General features: G+C 54.6%; 1 protein-coding gene across 1 annotated transcript in view; it reads left to right on the top strand.

The window, feature by feature from the left end:
• Rspo4 (R-spondin 4) overlaps positions 1 to 13,680 on the top strand; it is a 32,207-nt gene extending 18,527 nt beyond the window's left edge. Inside the window, exons 2-5 of the mRNA XM_046432998.1 lie at positions 7,054 to 7,242; positions 7,775 to 7,915; positions 10,399 to 10,584; positions 13,574 to 13,680. Of these exons, the coding sequence (XP_046288954.1) occupies positions 7,054 to 7,242; positions 7,775 to 7,915; positions 10,399 to 10,584; positions 13,574 to 13,680 (623 nt within the window). The remainder of the gene's footprint in view (positions 1 to 7,053; positions 7,243 to 7,774; positions 7,916 to 10,398; positions 10,585 to 13,573) is intronic.
• Positions 13,681 to 15,456: the final 1,776 nt, after the last annotated feature.

Raw genomic sequence — 15,456 nt, forward strand, 5'->3', positions numbered from 1 at the left:
TCATTGGTAACTGTTGCTGTCACATGGAGAAACTGAGACCTTCAGAGATAAAGGGACTTGTCCAAGGTCACTTGATGAGTGCTGAAGCCAGAATTTCCACCTGGGCACCTGCACCATGACACCTGTTTTGGATTTTTGAGACCCTTGCAGGCGGGAAACACATTGCCCTTCAACATAATAGCAATGCTCCAATGTGTTGGGTGCCTGCCATGTGCTAGGGCTCCAAGAGTTTTCCGTGTACTTCTCCTTTAATCATGACAATCCTGCAAGGTAAGCATTATTATCCCCATTTTTTAAAATTTTTATCTTTTAGTTGGACACAATACCTTTACCTTTATTTTACTTATTTTTATGTGGTGCTGAGGATCAAACCCAGGGCCTCTCACGTGCTAGGTGAGCGCTCTGCTGCTGAGCCACAACCCGGCCTTATTATCCCCATTTTACAGTTTGAAAAACTGAGGCTCAGTAGAGTAGCAGTGCCCCACAAGCCAGGGAGCCTCTAACCCTGGACCTTACCATGATAGAGGTCCAGAACTATTTGCTGAATGAATGAATGAATCACTCAACCCAGGGGGTAACTCATGCGGTCAGAGGTGAGGAGCTGACATTGCTGTGGAAACTGTCAAGTCCGCATGATTATCATTCTCTAAAATGGACATCCAAGTCTCAGCTCCTCCCCCTGGGTGCTTGGGGAAAGACAAGTGACTCAGATGTCATTCAAGCCTCTCCAGCTGCTGGAGCCATGCAGGGCCATACACAGCGGGCCAACTGGCATCTGGACTTGGAGAAGATGGGCTTGGTTATGGCAGACAGTTGCTAAGTTACATAAGGTGCCGTCTACTCATGGGGCCCCAAGAAAACTCAGAAGGTTGCAATTAGAGCTTAAAGGCTTTTATCTAGAAACACACATCTGAGTGGGAAAGAGAGCAGTGATGAGGTCAGGATTCCCCTGAGGTAGAGAAGGATCCAGTGGTTTTCAAAGTGTGCTCCCTGGAACCCCCAGGTTCCTTGGGACACTAGGTTAGGTGGGTGAGCTCCAGACCCCTCTATCCTGCAGAAGCAGAGTTGCTCCGTGATGATCTGTTTCCTATCTAGTGAGCTCCGTGCATTTGATTGTAAGCTGACAGAACAGAATTAGTTCAAGTGGAAAAGTGACTTTCTGCAGAGCCACGGGGCAGGCCAAGCCTTGGGAGGGACTGGAAGGTGTTCAGAAGCTGTGTCTGTCTTTTGGAGCCCGGGAGGTTTCTGGTTGTTGCTTCTCTTTCTGCATCTGATTTGTTTGTTCTCTGTCTCTCTCTGCTTCTGTATTAGTCAGAAATCATTTGGTTGCAAGTGACAGAAAAGCGGCTTGAGGAAAGACAAGCAGGTCTGGGTTGCCTGCGTTAGATTTGCGCGCAGATGGCTCCTTCTGGAATCTGTCTTCATTTCCACTCTGCTGCTGTTGTATGTGTGGCCTCGTTCTTGGGGGGGGCTCTTCCTTAGTGTGGTGCCACCTACCATCTCTGATCTACATCCTCTAGATCCACAGGGTGGACAAGAAACACACACACACACGCATGTGCAAACATATACACCTACTGACTCAAGCAAAAATTCTAAGACCAGCTCGGGTTGGGACACATGCCTGTATCTGAACCTATGCCACTGAGGCCAAGGGGACCTGATGCCCCATTTGCCCAGGTGCAGTGTGCCAGAGTGGAGACGGCCCCATAATGACCTCAAAGTCAGGGAGCATGGAGGATGAGCCTCTGTTAGCCAAGTGAGTGGCCTGCTCACTTGGTGCTGGGGCCTGCTGGTGTCTTTTGGCCGCCTTACCTTGGGGAAAATGTGTACAGGCTGTCCTTCCCACCTGGGACTGTCCTTAGGTCAAAAGGTCAGTCCAGATGATTGCCTTATCATCCTCGAGTGAATCTCAAGAGAGATGAACTAATGGACCAGCCTGGATGAGCCATCAGTCAAAGACAAGGTCATAAAATACAAGCATGGTTGCTAGCACCAGTTCTCAAGACAGGGAGACTGATCAGAGAAGACATCTCTCAGATACCTACTACATTTATTTTGGGCTTGTTAAAATGCACATTCCTAGACCCAAACCAGATACTTTGTAAACCTCCCTAGGATTCTGATGCATGATCAAACTGAAGAACCACTGAGTTTGGATCTTTCTAGAGCAGTACTGTACGAAATCTAGTTGTCATCACTTATCAAAATAAAGTAATGACAGCTACACCCTGACCCTGGGCGGATATCATTGGGTTTTTCTAATGAGTTACAGAGATGGGGTAAAAGGCCCAAGTAAGGCAACCTTTGTAGCCTGGAGGTTTCTGGTTGTTGAATTCAGTTGTCAGAGGTGCCATTACAACTTGGTGGCACTAGAGGGCACCCTACCAACTGCCGGGCCAAGGATGCAGCAGGAGACAGCCACCTCCCTTTAAATGTTAAGATCCATCCCCCTGCTCACACACGCGTGCGCAAACTGATACCCTCCGAGGTCAAAGAAAAGTCTTAATTGGTCTCTTGCCTTCAGCACGTTGAGTCACCATTCCATAAATAGTGCTGTCGCCTAACTGGGGCTTCCTTGGGGAAGGCTGCACCCCTTTCAACTGGGTCCCCAGTAAAATCGCAGGGATCGGGCTGAGTGATATTTAACCTCTTGAGCAGTGTTAACAGTTTTGCCTTGTCCTGATCTTGGGGCCCTTAGCTCAGCCTCTTTGCTATCACTTCTGTGGCTTCAGTCCTTCCCATCGGGTTGTGGGTCAGAGGCCCTGGGTGGCTCACCCCTGCTGCCCCAGACTCTACCCGAAATGCTCCAGGAGAGCCCCGTGGGGCAGACTGATCTGGGACCCTGCCCCAATTGATTCTGCATGACCCAGGGTGGCATTTTACCTCCCTGAGCCTGATTTCCTCAGCTGCAAAAATGGCCAACACACCCATGTCGTGGCATCTCGGTCCACGAACTCAGTCTGCAGGAAACACCACCTTGTTTTTCTGCAACTGAACGTTAATTTGAACTCCTGTTCTGCGGGGTGAAAGGGATCACCTCAAGTCAATCACGGGAACCCTTGCCCGTTGTCAGTGCCCTGGAGCATCTTGGCTCCGGGGGCATACACACTGCCGAGGCACCGAGGAGGGCACCCTGGTCCCCACTGATGTCACTCTGACCTGCCATCAATCATTCTATGTCACAAAGACCCAGTAACCCAAACAGGATGACCACGCTTTCCTCCCAGTCCCATGAAAGAATCTCTGCATCAGGCAGTCCCGGGCTGGTGGAATTGCACCGTGATGTTGTGGCAATCAAATGTCCCTGCTGCTCGCTATTCTTCTAGCGACCAAAAATCCAGGAGCCAGAAGTTGGTGGAAGAAATCGGGTCTTATTCAAAACCCTGGAGAAGATAGAGGGGCTTGTTTTCACCCCAAATCTCTAACGTTGGGGGCTCAGGGCGCAAAACGCTTTTTAAGAGAAAAAAGAGGTACCGCGAACAGAAAGGCTCTGTCCTGGGCGGGGCCTCGGTCATACCGAGGTGGGTGTGTCCTCTTGTGGGGACCTTTGACCCCCTCGGCCAGTTAACTGAAACCTCAGGGAGAGCTTCTCTTCAGCACAAAGGAGGGGCGGAAGGCAAAAGGGAGAGGAGGGCGAGGAAGGGACAGTTTCAGACAAAGTTCTGTAAGGCCCTTGAGCCCCCAAATCTGCCGCGTCTCTGGCTACCGACCCTGCAGCGGGACCGGCAGAGGAAGCTAGGAGCAAAGAGCGCAAACGTTTCCTGGGGTTGCCCCGACACGCCCACTCGCCTCCCATTGGCCAGAATCAAGACATGTGACTACGTGTAGCTGCAAAGGAGCCTGGGAAATGGAGTCTTTCTTGGACTGCGTGAACCCCGCTGGAAGTCAGGGTTCCGTTCCTTAGACGGACAGGGAGAAGGAACACAGGGGACACCTAGTGCAGTTCCCACTCTCCAGAATTGGTCCCCTTCCCTTGCCCCAAATCTCAGCTTGAGGATGGGGCAGAGCTTGGCTTGGGGACCACTCTCCAGAATTGGTCCCCTTCCCTTGCCCCAAATCTCAGCTTGAGGATGGGGCAGAGCTTGGCTTGGGGATCTGGGGAAGAAACGAGAGAAAGAAAGTGGTCCACCCCCGCTCAAGGGCTCCGGAGGGGGTAAATGCTTTTCCTTTAAGAGGATTTTTATTGTGAACTGTTTCATACATACAGTGAAGAATTAAAAAAATTAATGAGAATTCACTGTTGCGTCTGATTTTAAGAAATGAAATATTACAGATAAAACGAAATCCCTGGTCATCTTTCCCATCCCTTACCTGATGCCTGGCCCCAGAGGTGCCACCATCCTGAATTCAGTGTGTGTTCATCCCTTATGTGGTTTTTACTCTCCATGCACATTTCTGTATCATAAATATTACAAAGTGTGGTTCTGCAGCAGTTTGAATTTGATAGAAATGGTTCTTACTGCGTGATTCATGGTGCAAGTTGCTTTTCCTTTTGGCATGTCTTTGAGTTGGGGCCACAATGATAACTGTAACTCTACCTCAGTCATTTATCATGACCGGGTTGTGTATGTGGCGTTTGGATTGTGGTATGTGACTACACCACCAAGAATTTATTCTTTTGCTGGAGAGTTCATTTTTCACAATTGTTTGCTATTAAACCATTCTGCAGTAAACATCTCTGTACATGTATCTTTGTGCACATATAAAAAAGTTTCTCCAGCCTAGTGATTCTCAAAGTGTGATTGATCCCTGGACCAGCGGATAAGATCCCTGGGATTCTGATAGCAATGCATATCCCCAGGCCCCTCTGAAGACCTGCGGAATCAGTGCTCCAGGGTGGAACTCTGTGCTCTGCAGGTAGGAGCTGGCGATGTGCTAAGGGTTATAGCAGATGTAGAATTGCTGTGTTTGAAGAGGCAAGTCTTCTAGTTACTAGACACTGCTAGATTTTTCCCCAAAGTTTCCATGCCTATCAGAAGCAGGAGTTCCCCTTGTCCTGAGCCGTCTTTGGTATCACAGAATTTAAAATGTGTTGCCAAGTGAGTGGGAAGACTGGGCTCTGTTAAAATCTGTGGATGTGATTCTCTAGGGTCCTGGGAATCCCTCTTACAAAAGCATCACACTTTCTTTTTGTTCTCAGGGCCCTGCAGGCCTACAGTTTGGGAGATTAAAACAAAACAAAACAAAAAACACTTTACCCTCCTGTTAGAGTTTTCCTTTCTAGAACAAGAGAATGAAGGTGCATCTTAGTTACTGTATGTGTCTGTCTGCCTTAGGCTTCTCAGTTGCAAGCAACAGAAATGAGGTAATCAGCAGCATCAGTTGGGGGGCTCATGAAATCGGGGGGCTGAAGATCAGGTTTGGGAAGGGCAATGCTCATCCCATGGACAGAGAGGGGAGACAGAGGTCTCAGACAGGTATGAGCCGAGAGCCTGCTCTGCCCCCAGCATGGACCCCATCCCTGTGTGTCCTGGCCACACCAGGAACCACCCTCTGCTGACTTGAGGAAGGGCCGGGCCTCCTTGGTTCCTGCTCCAGGGACAGGCACCCAGGGGGATGCCTCCACAGCGGTGATGGGGCACTGGGAGGAACAGGAGAGAGGCTGAGAGTGCGAGAGCTAAGAATGTCCTCTGCTGGGTGGCACCAGGGAGCTGTGGTGTATGATCAGCTCATTAAACGGTGTGCCCTGGGTGGGCATGAACGTGAAGCCCTTTAATGTTCCCTCGGTTGCTTCCTGAAGGAAGCACATGGCCTTTACTTTCCCCCCATCTCCTATCCCCAGAGGCTTACACCGCTGCCTCTTTCTGCAGCCACCTGCCAGCCACCAGCCTGTGTGAGGCAGCAGCAGAGGCCATGCAAGCCTGGCTCCTCTAAGGTGCCCTTGCCACCAAGAGCCCCTTTGTGCCTTCCCTGAAGGTCAGGCGGCCTCTGCTGCTGCTGTCTCTGCTCTCATCTCTGGCCTTTTCTCCTGGCCACTTTTCTGTGCTCAAAAAGGTGTGGAAAGGAGACAGATCTGAAAGGCTTAGGTCCAGCTGGAGCAGAAGAGACCAGCACCTCCTGGCAGCTGCCCCACAGTCATGCTGGTACAGGAGTTCTGCCTTCCTCAGGGGTCCAGTCTCTTTTGATCTTGCTTCTCCACCATCCTCGGGGCATGGATTTCACCTTATGATCCAAAATGACTGCTCGTGCTCCAGCCATCATGTTCGCAACTTATCATGTTTCTGTTCTCATCATGTTTCTGTTCTCGCGAATAAAAGGCTCAGGGGTCACTCCAGCTAAACTGGGCTGACTGGGCTGCGCAAAATAACCACACGAGAGACACAAATACCTTTTTCTTTGGGGGTCGCTGTGACGGCTCCTCTGACCTTGAGGGTCCACAGAAAGAAAGAGAGAGAGAGAGAGAGAGAGAGAGCATGCACTGACCCCTTTTATTGAGGAGAAGCTACTCAAATGAGGCAAGGGGTCAGGTTTCAGGGGCTGAGTCTATTTTCCTGATGTCCACTGTCAGCAGGTTGACTGACACCTGGGTAGGCCACACCCAAGGGCACAGTAAGAGGAGGGGACACACACAAGGCACTTCCATGGAAGATTCTACCCTAAACAGGGCAAGGCGTTATATTACAAAGGAACAGGTGAGCCTAGCTTCACCCATGGGGCTGTAGCAAGACACACCCATGCACGAGACACCGACCCTCTAATCCTAGAAGGGTGGGGAAAGCTCTGCCACGTTTCTGGGACTGAGCGCCTCAGCACCCAGCCAGGGAGTGTGACTCAGTCACGTGTAAGGTTGGTCTCCTACGGCATTCCACCCAATAGACAAGATGAGGGGATGTCAAAAGGGCACCCTCCCTCGTTCTTTAAGGCGGCTTTCTAGAAGCACAGTGCTTTACCTTACACTCCATGACCACATTTGGGAAGCTGGGAAATGTAGTCTTTTTTTAGGGTACCATGCGCCCAGTTAATACCCCAAGGAGACCGTCTGAGCTGCTCACATATGGCTTGACCATCTCTCTCCTTCTCCTTCTCCTTCCTCCCTGGTCTGGCTGGCAGTGGGCACTGGCCTGGGGGGTAACTGCACGGGCTGTGTCATCTGCTCAGAGGAGAATGGCTGCTCCACCTGCCAGCAGAGGCTCTTCCTGTTCATCCGCCGGGAAGGAATCCGCCAGTATGGCAAGTGCGTGCACGACTGTCCCCTCGGCTTCTTCGGCATCCGCGGCCAGGAGGTCAACAGGTGCAAAAGTACGTGGATCCTCTCTTGTCCTGGGCTGGAGGTGGGCTTCTGGGCAGTGCTGTCCTACCCTGTCCCCCAGCACATCCAGAGGGGAGCTGGAATCTGCCTGAGGCCAAACTTGGATCCCTGCTTGGTTCCAGACAGTCTCTGAGGCCCTACACAAGCCAATCCCCTCTGTCTTCATCAGCACTCAAGATAGGGAACTGTGACTCCTGCTCTAGTTTGCTGTGTGGCCTTAGGCAATTACTCACCTTCTCTGGGATTAGCTCAAATTGGGAAAGGAGTCCTACCTCTTAACTCTGTTTTTGCTGTGACCTGGGACAAAGCATCCCTCTCTCCAACCCTTGGTGAAAATAGAGCCTGGGGGTCCTCACTCCCAGCCTAGATTTGCTGTGTGACTTAATGCAGTCTAGGTTGACTTTGCCAAGTCTGAAGTTCAGAGGCGACGCTGAGTCCTGAGCCAGTGTCACCTAACCCGGGGCTGACGAGGTCCCCCGCCCACAGCAGTCCTCACCCGGGTTGTCCCTGACTCTGTTACAGAATGTGGGGCCACCTGTGAGAGCTGCTTCAGCCAGGACTTCTGCATCCGGTGCAAGCGGCGGTTCTACCTGTACAAGGGGAAGTGCCTGCCCAGCTGCCCACCAGGCACCTTGACCCACCAGAACACGCAAGAGTGCCAGGGTGAGTGGGGCCCCTGGAGCAGGGGCGTGGGGAGAGGAGTCCAGAGACCAGGAAGTTAACATGGCAGAAGGCCACGTGGCCTTGGGAGCCCAGCACCACTGAGGCGGGTGATCTGGGGAGAGCTACAGTTTGGGAATCAAACAGATCTCCATCAAACGCCGGCTTTAAAACCTGCCCATTAGTGGCCTCAAGCAAGTCACTATGCTCCCTGTCCTTTGATTTCTCCAAAGGTTAAAAAGAAAATCACAGTAGAATCCAGAACCTACTCCACGGAGAGGGCTGAAGAATTAAATGAGTTAAATGTTATGAACATTAAATGTATTGCTGCGACTTGGGGCTTAATAAGCCCGGTGCATGCTAGCGTCATTATTATCGCTGCTCCGATTACTGACAGCAACTTATCAAACCCTGCTGTGGTCCGCCCTTACCCCTGGGCTGTGCCTTGGCATTCTGACCAGAACCAGGCATCTCTGCCCGCATGTCCCCGGGCACAAGGTCATGGTCCTTCCAACCGCAGAGGGCTCCCGACTCCCTGTCTCCCTGAGCAGCAGCCCCACAGCCCACCTGCCTCTGGGGGCTCCTTCCCCATCCCCACCTCTCGGGAGGCTCCTCCCCATTGCCCGCCCCTCTGGAGGCTCCTCCCCATTGCCCGCCCCTCTGGAGGCTCCTCCCCATTACCCGCCCCTCTGGAGGCTCCTCCCCATTGCCCGCCCCTCTGGAGGCTCCTCCCCATTGCCCGCCCCTCTGGAGGCTCCTCCCCATTGCCCGCCCCTCTGGAGGCTCCTCCCTATTCCCCACCCCTCTGGAGGCACCGCCTCATTCCCTGTCCCCTGGGAATGTGCTTGTGCTTCTCCTGGGTTCCTTCTATCAGTAACCAGCTGACTCCTGGGTGGTCACGCCCATGACCCAGGCGTCACCCTCCCCCTCAATCTAGGAATCACTAGTGCACCTGCCCTGGCCAGGCTCTTTCCTAAGTGACCTTAGTCAGCAAAGCAGCCTCTGCTCTCATGGACGGGTCTCTCAGCGGGGAGATAGGAGAATAAGGGCATGATATGCTGGTGGCAGAACTTCAGAGGAAATTCTGAAGCAGCAGAAAGCCCCCAAACCCGCCCACCTGTCACCCTTGATCCCCACTCCACCCCCACCTCCCACATCTCCACCCTCTGCTGTCTCCCTGCCTAGGCTCCCTGTCCTGCCAGGGTGACTGTTTCAAGACGTTAGTCTGTTCAGGTTTCTCTCCTGCTCAAGGCCCTTCTGTGGCTCCCATTGACCTTGGGCAGAACATCCCCGCCCTAGCCTGGGCAGTCTGGGCCCTTCTGGAGCCTCTCCCCTTCCCTCACTCGACTCCTCTCTGTTCGGGCTCCAGCTTGCCCGTTCTAGGAGTCTCCTAGGTGGAATCACCCTGGGGACCTCGCTGGGATTATCCCTCTACCTGGAGCATCTCCTGACCTCCCTGTGCCTAGACGACCCCACAAGGTGCCACTTAATGACTCAGTTCAGGAGTCCCCTCCAGGAAGCCTTCCTGGTCCCCCAGGCTGCGACCTGCGTCCCCTCTGCTGGTTTGTGCCTCCCTGGTGCACTGAGCATGTGGCCCTCCTGGCCTGATGTCTTTGGTGACAGTTTCCAGGAGGCAGGTTGGGTGCCTGTCTTCAGCTGCCCTCTGCCCACAACGGCACTGGAGTGGCACATGGGCACTCTGGACTTGTCACAGAATGTATCTAGTGTCAGGACCAACCTCCTAAGTTCTGGAAACCTGCTTTCTGGGCCCCGCTGCATCTCAAACCTGCTGTGCGAGAGCCCCAACCAAAGCCCTTTACTACTCCAGGCCTCAGTGTCCTCGCCTACAAAATGGGGGTAGTCACAACTACCTCCTGTGTTTTCCGTGTCTCCTCCAAGTCAAATGTGAAAAAAAGAACTGTGTGTGCATGTGTGCGCATGCGCACGTTCGTATGTAAATAAATTACCTCTATTAAGAAGTGCATGTCAGGGACCTGACTTTCCCTCACAGCAGCTTTGGGTAGCTTCTACATTATGGTTGATGGAAGGCAGGTGATCAGGTGCAAAGCCCATGTCTTTTTTGGAAGGCTTCCCAGCCAGCTCTAGCCCCATCTCTGCCCGCCCCTCTGGATCTTCACCCCCACTCTAACCACCCAGCTTCCAGCACCGGGGCCAGGGCTTTGCGGACCGGCTTCCCCTCCCTCGCTGGAGGAGCGTGTCACCTCCCCTGGGGCGCCTCCTTCAAAACCAGAAGGTCCTCTCTCTGGCTTTGGGCCCAGAGCAAGCTCCACAAGCCTCCACATGCTTCATCCCAGGCTCTTTAGAATATTAGAATATTTTTGAATGTGTCCCTCCATTCCTAGTGACAGACTGAGCCATTGCAGATGGAGATGGTGTCCTCAGAACCCTAGACCCTACCTTGGGCCTGAAGGGCACTCGCTTTCAGAGGCCTCATCTGTCTGTCTGTCTCTCCCTTCGCCCTGCAGAGGAGTGTGAACTGGGCCCCTGGGGCAGCTGGAGCCCCTGCACGCACAATGGGAAGACCTGTGGCTCTGCCTGGGGCCTGGAGACCCGAGTGCGAGAGGCTGGCCGGGCCGGGCAGGAGGAGACGGCCACCTGCCAGCTGCTGTCTGAGTCAAGGAAATGTCCCCTCCAGAGGCCCTGCCCAGGAGGTGAGTGCAGGGCTGCCTGTGGGTGAGTGCAGGGTGACGTCTAGTGGCCTTGAGACATTGTCCCCACAGATGGTACCTGCGAAGCCAGGTGAAGTCCTCCAGCAGCCACGCCTTCCTTAAGATGACTCAGCCCTTCCCCACTGATCACTCCCCTTTCAATCACGTGGACTTTGGAACGTGCTCTTTTCTGATCTGAAATGAAATTCATGGATAATGTGACCCACTGACACAGGTCACTTTTGAAATATCCGCGTAGTTCCCTAACTGGAATATAAAAGGGAAAGAAAAGAAATTCCATGATGGAAGCACTTTGGCCCCACATACGAGAGGACACTCAGGGAGTAGAATCAGAGTGTGGGTACGGCTGTGGCCAGTGTCTCTGGAGGGTGCACTTAGCCAACAGAGTTGTGGCTTCCCAAATGGGGACCAGTGATGAAGAAAGTCACACTGTCTGATGCCACACAGACAGTCCTAGAATATTCCACGAGAGAAAGTGTCACAGATGCTCGGCATTCACATGAAGCAGCTCAGCTCTGAGCAACGTGAGGGTGGAGTGGATGAAATAGGGGACCACTGTCCCATGCATCACCTCCATCCTTGTCCACTGAATGCCGTGGTACCCCCTTCATTGAGGCAGCCAACACCTTGCACAGATTTCCAAACACTGGGGGCAGGAATTAAGAACCACGGATTTAAACAGAAGAGAGGGTGCAGGGGTGGAGGGCATATGTGACAGTGGACACCAATAATATGGAATTGGCAATGTTAACTGTGCTTATACTACATACCAGGCCACTGCACTAATTTTTTCTACAGTTGTTGACTCATTTAATCTACATAATGATGCTATGAGGTAGGTATTATAAATATGCCCCTTTTACAGATGAGGAGATGGAGACCTAGCTAGAGAGGTTGAGTCACTTGACAAAGGGCCTCACTGTCAGGTAAAGGTAGACCTGGAATTCCAACACAGATCAGTGTGTGCAAAGAGGAATTTAACATCATGGTTAAGGGTGAAAGACCTGATGCAGGCCAACTCAGGGCACACTGCCGGGACAGGGTGGAACCAGGATCTGAACCCCGGGACACCCCTGGTTTCTGAAAGACTTGTGGTGTCTGAGTTGGGAGTGCAGATGGCAGAGACGGAGCCTCTGGGAGTCATGCCAGGTAGCTGGGGACAGACTGTGAGATGGAGACAGGACCAGAGAAACGAGGATACCCCAGATCCAGGGAAGCAGCCTCACAGACAGACAGACAGTTCTGTACAGCACTTATGACTGTGGCCAAACCTCACATGGATCTGAGAGCTGACAGCTGATGGGCTGTTGGGGCTGCAGACGGAGAGCTCTTCCCCGGATGACCACAGCAGCATTAGCAGCAGCAGCAGCAGCAGCGGGGATAGAGGCATACCACACTGGTCACATGCTGGGGGCTGACTTGGTAAATCTGGCTCCCAGGATTCTCATGACCCATGGTGACTCCCTGCACTATCCGGGATTCTCATGACCCATGGTGGCTCCCTGCACCATCCGGGTCTTTGCAGAGAGCTCTTCTAGGTCCCCCTCCCAGGAGTCATTTCCCGTCACCCACACCAGGGCACAGACACCTTTCTGAAGCAGCCTTGCTGGTTTGGTGGCAGCCTGTGTCCTCACCAGACCACGGTTTCCAAGGACAGCAAGTCTTTGCCCACCTCGCGCACAGATGTCTCTCTTGTGCCTCAAACGAGGCCTGTAGGTGTCCAGTTAACTTTTGTTGGCTGGCTGGGTGGGGAGGGTCGGGGGATGGGCAGGTGGGTGCATGAACGCATGGGACAGGGGCAGCTGTCAGGCTGGCACAGGAGAGGGATGAGGACCCAAACCAACCACCCAGCTCCCCCACCTCCAAACCAGCAAGGGTACCCACCACGCCTGTCCCCAGATGCTGTGCTCACCCGAGCCCTAACAGCCTGCAGCGGAGAGTGGGAGCCTGGCTTCAGTGGCCCTGAGCACTCGAAGTGGGTGTGGGAGCCCCAGAAAGGGGCATCCCAGTCTAAGCGCATGACCCTGACACTGCCCTGCGGAGAAGGGAGTTGGGGCTGGAGCTGTGGCCCTGACTTGGGGGAAGATGGGCACACAGTTGACACCAAAGGAATATCCTGCCCTCCCCTCATCACTGTCTGCTGTTTGCCCTTGGAAGGGGGCTCCCTTCCAAGGTCAAGGTCATCCAGTTCATCAACCGGCACTGGGCTGGCCAGGAGGAGAGGAAGCAGAGACGCCCCAACCCTTATGCTCTTAAAGAGTTCGTGCTGGGACTATGTCCATGTCTCCCACATCTGGTCGATGGTCACTCAGTTTGTCCTCTCTGCCCTAGTGTGCCACCTAGAAGGAAAAGCACAGGACTGGACTCCAGAAACTCTGGTTCAGGGTGTGCCACTGGCCGCCTAGCTGTGCCTCTGCGCCCCCCCTCCCCAAGACAGTAGGATGTTCACATTAGACATCCAGGGGGTGGGACTCAGGGGGTCATGATGCACACCCCTCCCCACGGTGGGAGCCAGGGAGGACCAGGCCTCCTCCATGCCTGTCAAATGGGGACAAGGGGGCCCTCCCTGACTCTCTTAGCTTCTGTGACTTTAAATCCGTGAAGCCTTGGGGCAGCAGCTGGGTCCTGAACGAGGAAGCTGCCCCTTTTGGGGGGTGACTGGGGACATGGTTACAGGTGCTGTCTCCAGCACACAGCCCGTCCACAGTAGGTGGGAATGCGCTAGAGGGTCATGGGGGCACCCAAAGGCCATCCAGAGGCCACCCTGAGGCCTAACTGGGGACGCCCATGACCCCAGCGCAGGCACTCCCCGCAGGTCAGCCCTCCCCCGCCCGCCCCCCCCAAGCCGCTGCGCTGCGGGGACAGCGCCCCCTGCGGGCCGGAGCCCGAGTGTCCCACCCCGGGGCCTGGGCAGGGCGCCCCGTCCATCAGGTCTATCAGACGGACAGACAGGCCCGCGCTTCTCTTGCAGAACGAAGCCCCCGCCAGAAGAAGGGCCGGAAGGACGGGCGGCCGCGCAAGGACCGGAAGCTGGAGCGCAGGCCCGACGGGAGGCCACGCCAGCCCGGGGCGCAGTGACCAGTGACCCGCGCCCCGCAGGCCGTCCCCGCCGCCGCCTCCCCTGTCTTCCCCCTGCTCGCTCGGCCACCGCCTCCTTTCCCTGGGGCGACGTCGCTCTTCCCCTTGTTTTCTTCCCTCCCTGTTTTCCTCGTCCCTCCCTCCTCCTCCCCTCCCCGCTTCCTCCTCTCTCTCTCTCTCTCTCTTTCCTTTTTCTCTTTTTTCCCTGTTCTCCACCATCAACTTCTCCTCCTCCCCCTGCCTCCCTCCCCTCCTCCCTCTCTCTCTCTCTCTCCTCTCTCTCTCTCTCTCTCCCTCTCTCTCTCTCTCACACACACACACACACACACACACACAGGTTTTTAGAGAGAGCTCCACACTCTGCCCTCCCCTGGGCCCTCTCTGCATCTCATAGAAGTTTTACGAAGGGTTTCAAGGTTTCTCTAGATCTTTCCCTGACCCCGTCCTGACCCCACCTTGGCAGAAAGGCAGTTTACAATGGGCAGCAGGCAGGCCACCTGAGTCCTCACACGTGAGCTTCTACACCAGGGAGCCCCCAGAACCCAGGGTGTGACCCCTCTGTCCCCTGGCCAGTCCCAAGAGGCCATTTCCACACCCCTCAGCCACCATCTCCCACAGGAGGAGGTGTGGGGCCTCCTGAGGCCCAGCCTGGACACCTTCCCCAGCTGGCTTGGGGGAGCCCCTGGGGCTCCTGCTGCAGCCCACCAGCACAGCCCAGGGCCTTCCTCAGGGCCCCATCCTTGCCAGCTGACCGCACTCCCAGGGCCTCCAGGGACCCGTGCTGGATCAGCTGGGGCGTCACTGCTGGTGGAATGAGCAGTTCTTACCAGAAGAGGCCATGGAAGCAGAGTGGGACTCGTCCCCACCCCCACCTCCTGCTGGCTGTACTATGGGGAATCGGAGGCCCGAGGAAGTCCCAAGGGGACCACATGTTCTGCTCGCTCTTGGCGGTGGCCCTGCTCGGCACATCTAGAGCTGAGAGGAAACTTGGAGGGTCTCTCAGGGAAGAAAGGAGGGAAATTGATGGGTCAGAAGCCAAGGAGACCCCACCTACCCACATTCATAGGATACCCCTGGATACCCCCGAGCCTTTATGTCTCACAGTGACACCCCACGGCCCAGGGGAGCTGCTTGCTGGGGGAGGCTCCAGGTTAGACCAAGCTCTCACTGCCTGTCAGTCTGTCTCAGCAGCCCCTGCTCCCCAGAACCCCCAGACAGGCCTCCTGGTTAGCACTGGCCACAGGGTCCAGCAGCTGGGAGCACAGGGGGGCAGAGAAAGAGTCTGAGCCCCGAGGGCCCAGGGTGGGGAAGGAAGAGGCTGCAGGTTGAGGTGAAGCCTCGACTGGTGAAACATCACCTCCCCCACCGAAGACAGAGACACCTGCCCTCCACCTGGCAGACGGGGTCCCCAGCAAACACTGCTGCTACCTGGCCCTCGCTCCCCTCATCTCGCTTCCCTGAGGACAGCTAGAGCCCCTCCTCGCCTGGCCAGGTCACCGGCTTCTCATCTGCAGAAGTGTGTGCCTCTGAAATGCTTTATCATTTTTTGTTTTAAGACCCCCAACTTTTTTTTTAAAATAAAAGAAAAAATTTGCGTTTGCAAATTTGGGCATCAAGCAGGAGTTACAAAACCATGATGCTGATGAGTTTGGAGTAGCAGAATCTAAACCATGTGGGGTGGTTTCCGCTGGAATGCTCTGGTGAGAGGGGTCAGGGTGCCTGGGGACAGGGGAGGGTTTCAGCTGGGGGAGGGGGGCTGGAAAAAGAGGAGGGGCC

The sequence above is a fragment of the Marmota monax genome, unplaced genomic scaffold, assembly GCF_021218885.2.
Source record: "Marmota monax isolate L192 unplaced genomic scaffold, Marmota_monax_Labrador192_F-V1.1 WCK01_AAM20220418_F8-fsc00014, whole genome shotgun sequence".
Classification (NCBI taxonomy): domain Eukaryota; kingdom Metazoa; phylum Chordata; class Mammalia; order Rodentia; family Sciuridae; genus Marmota; species Marmota monax.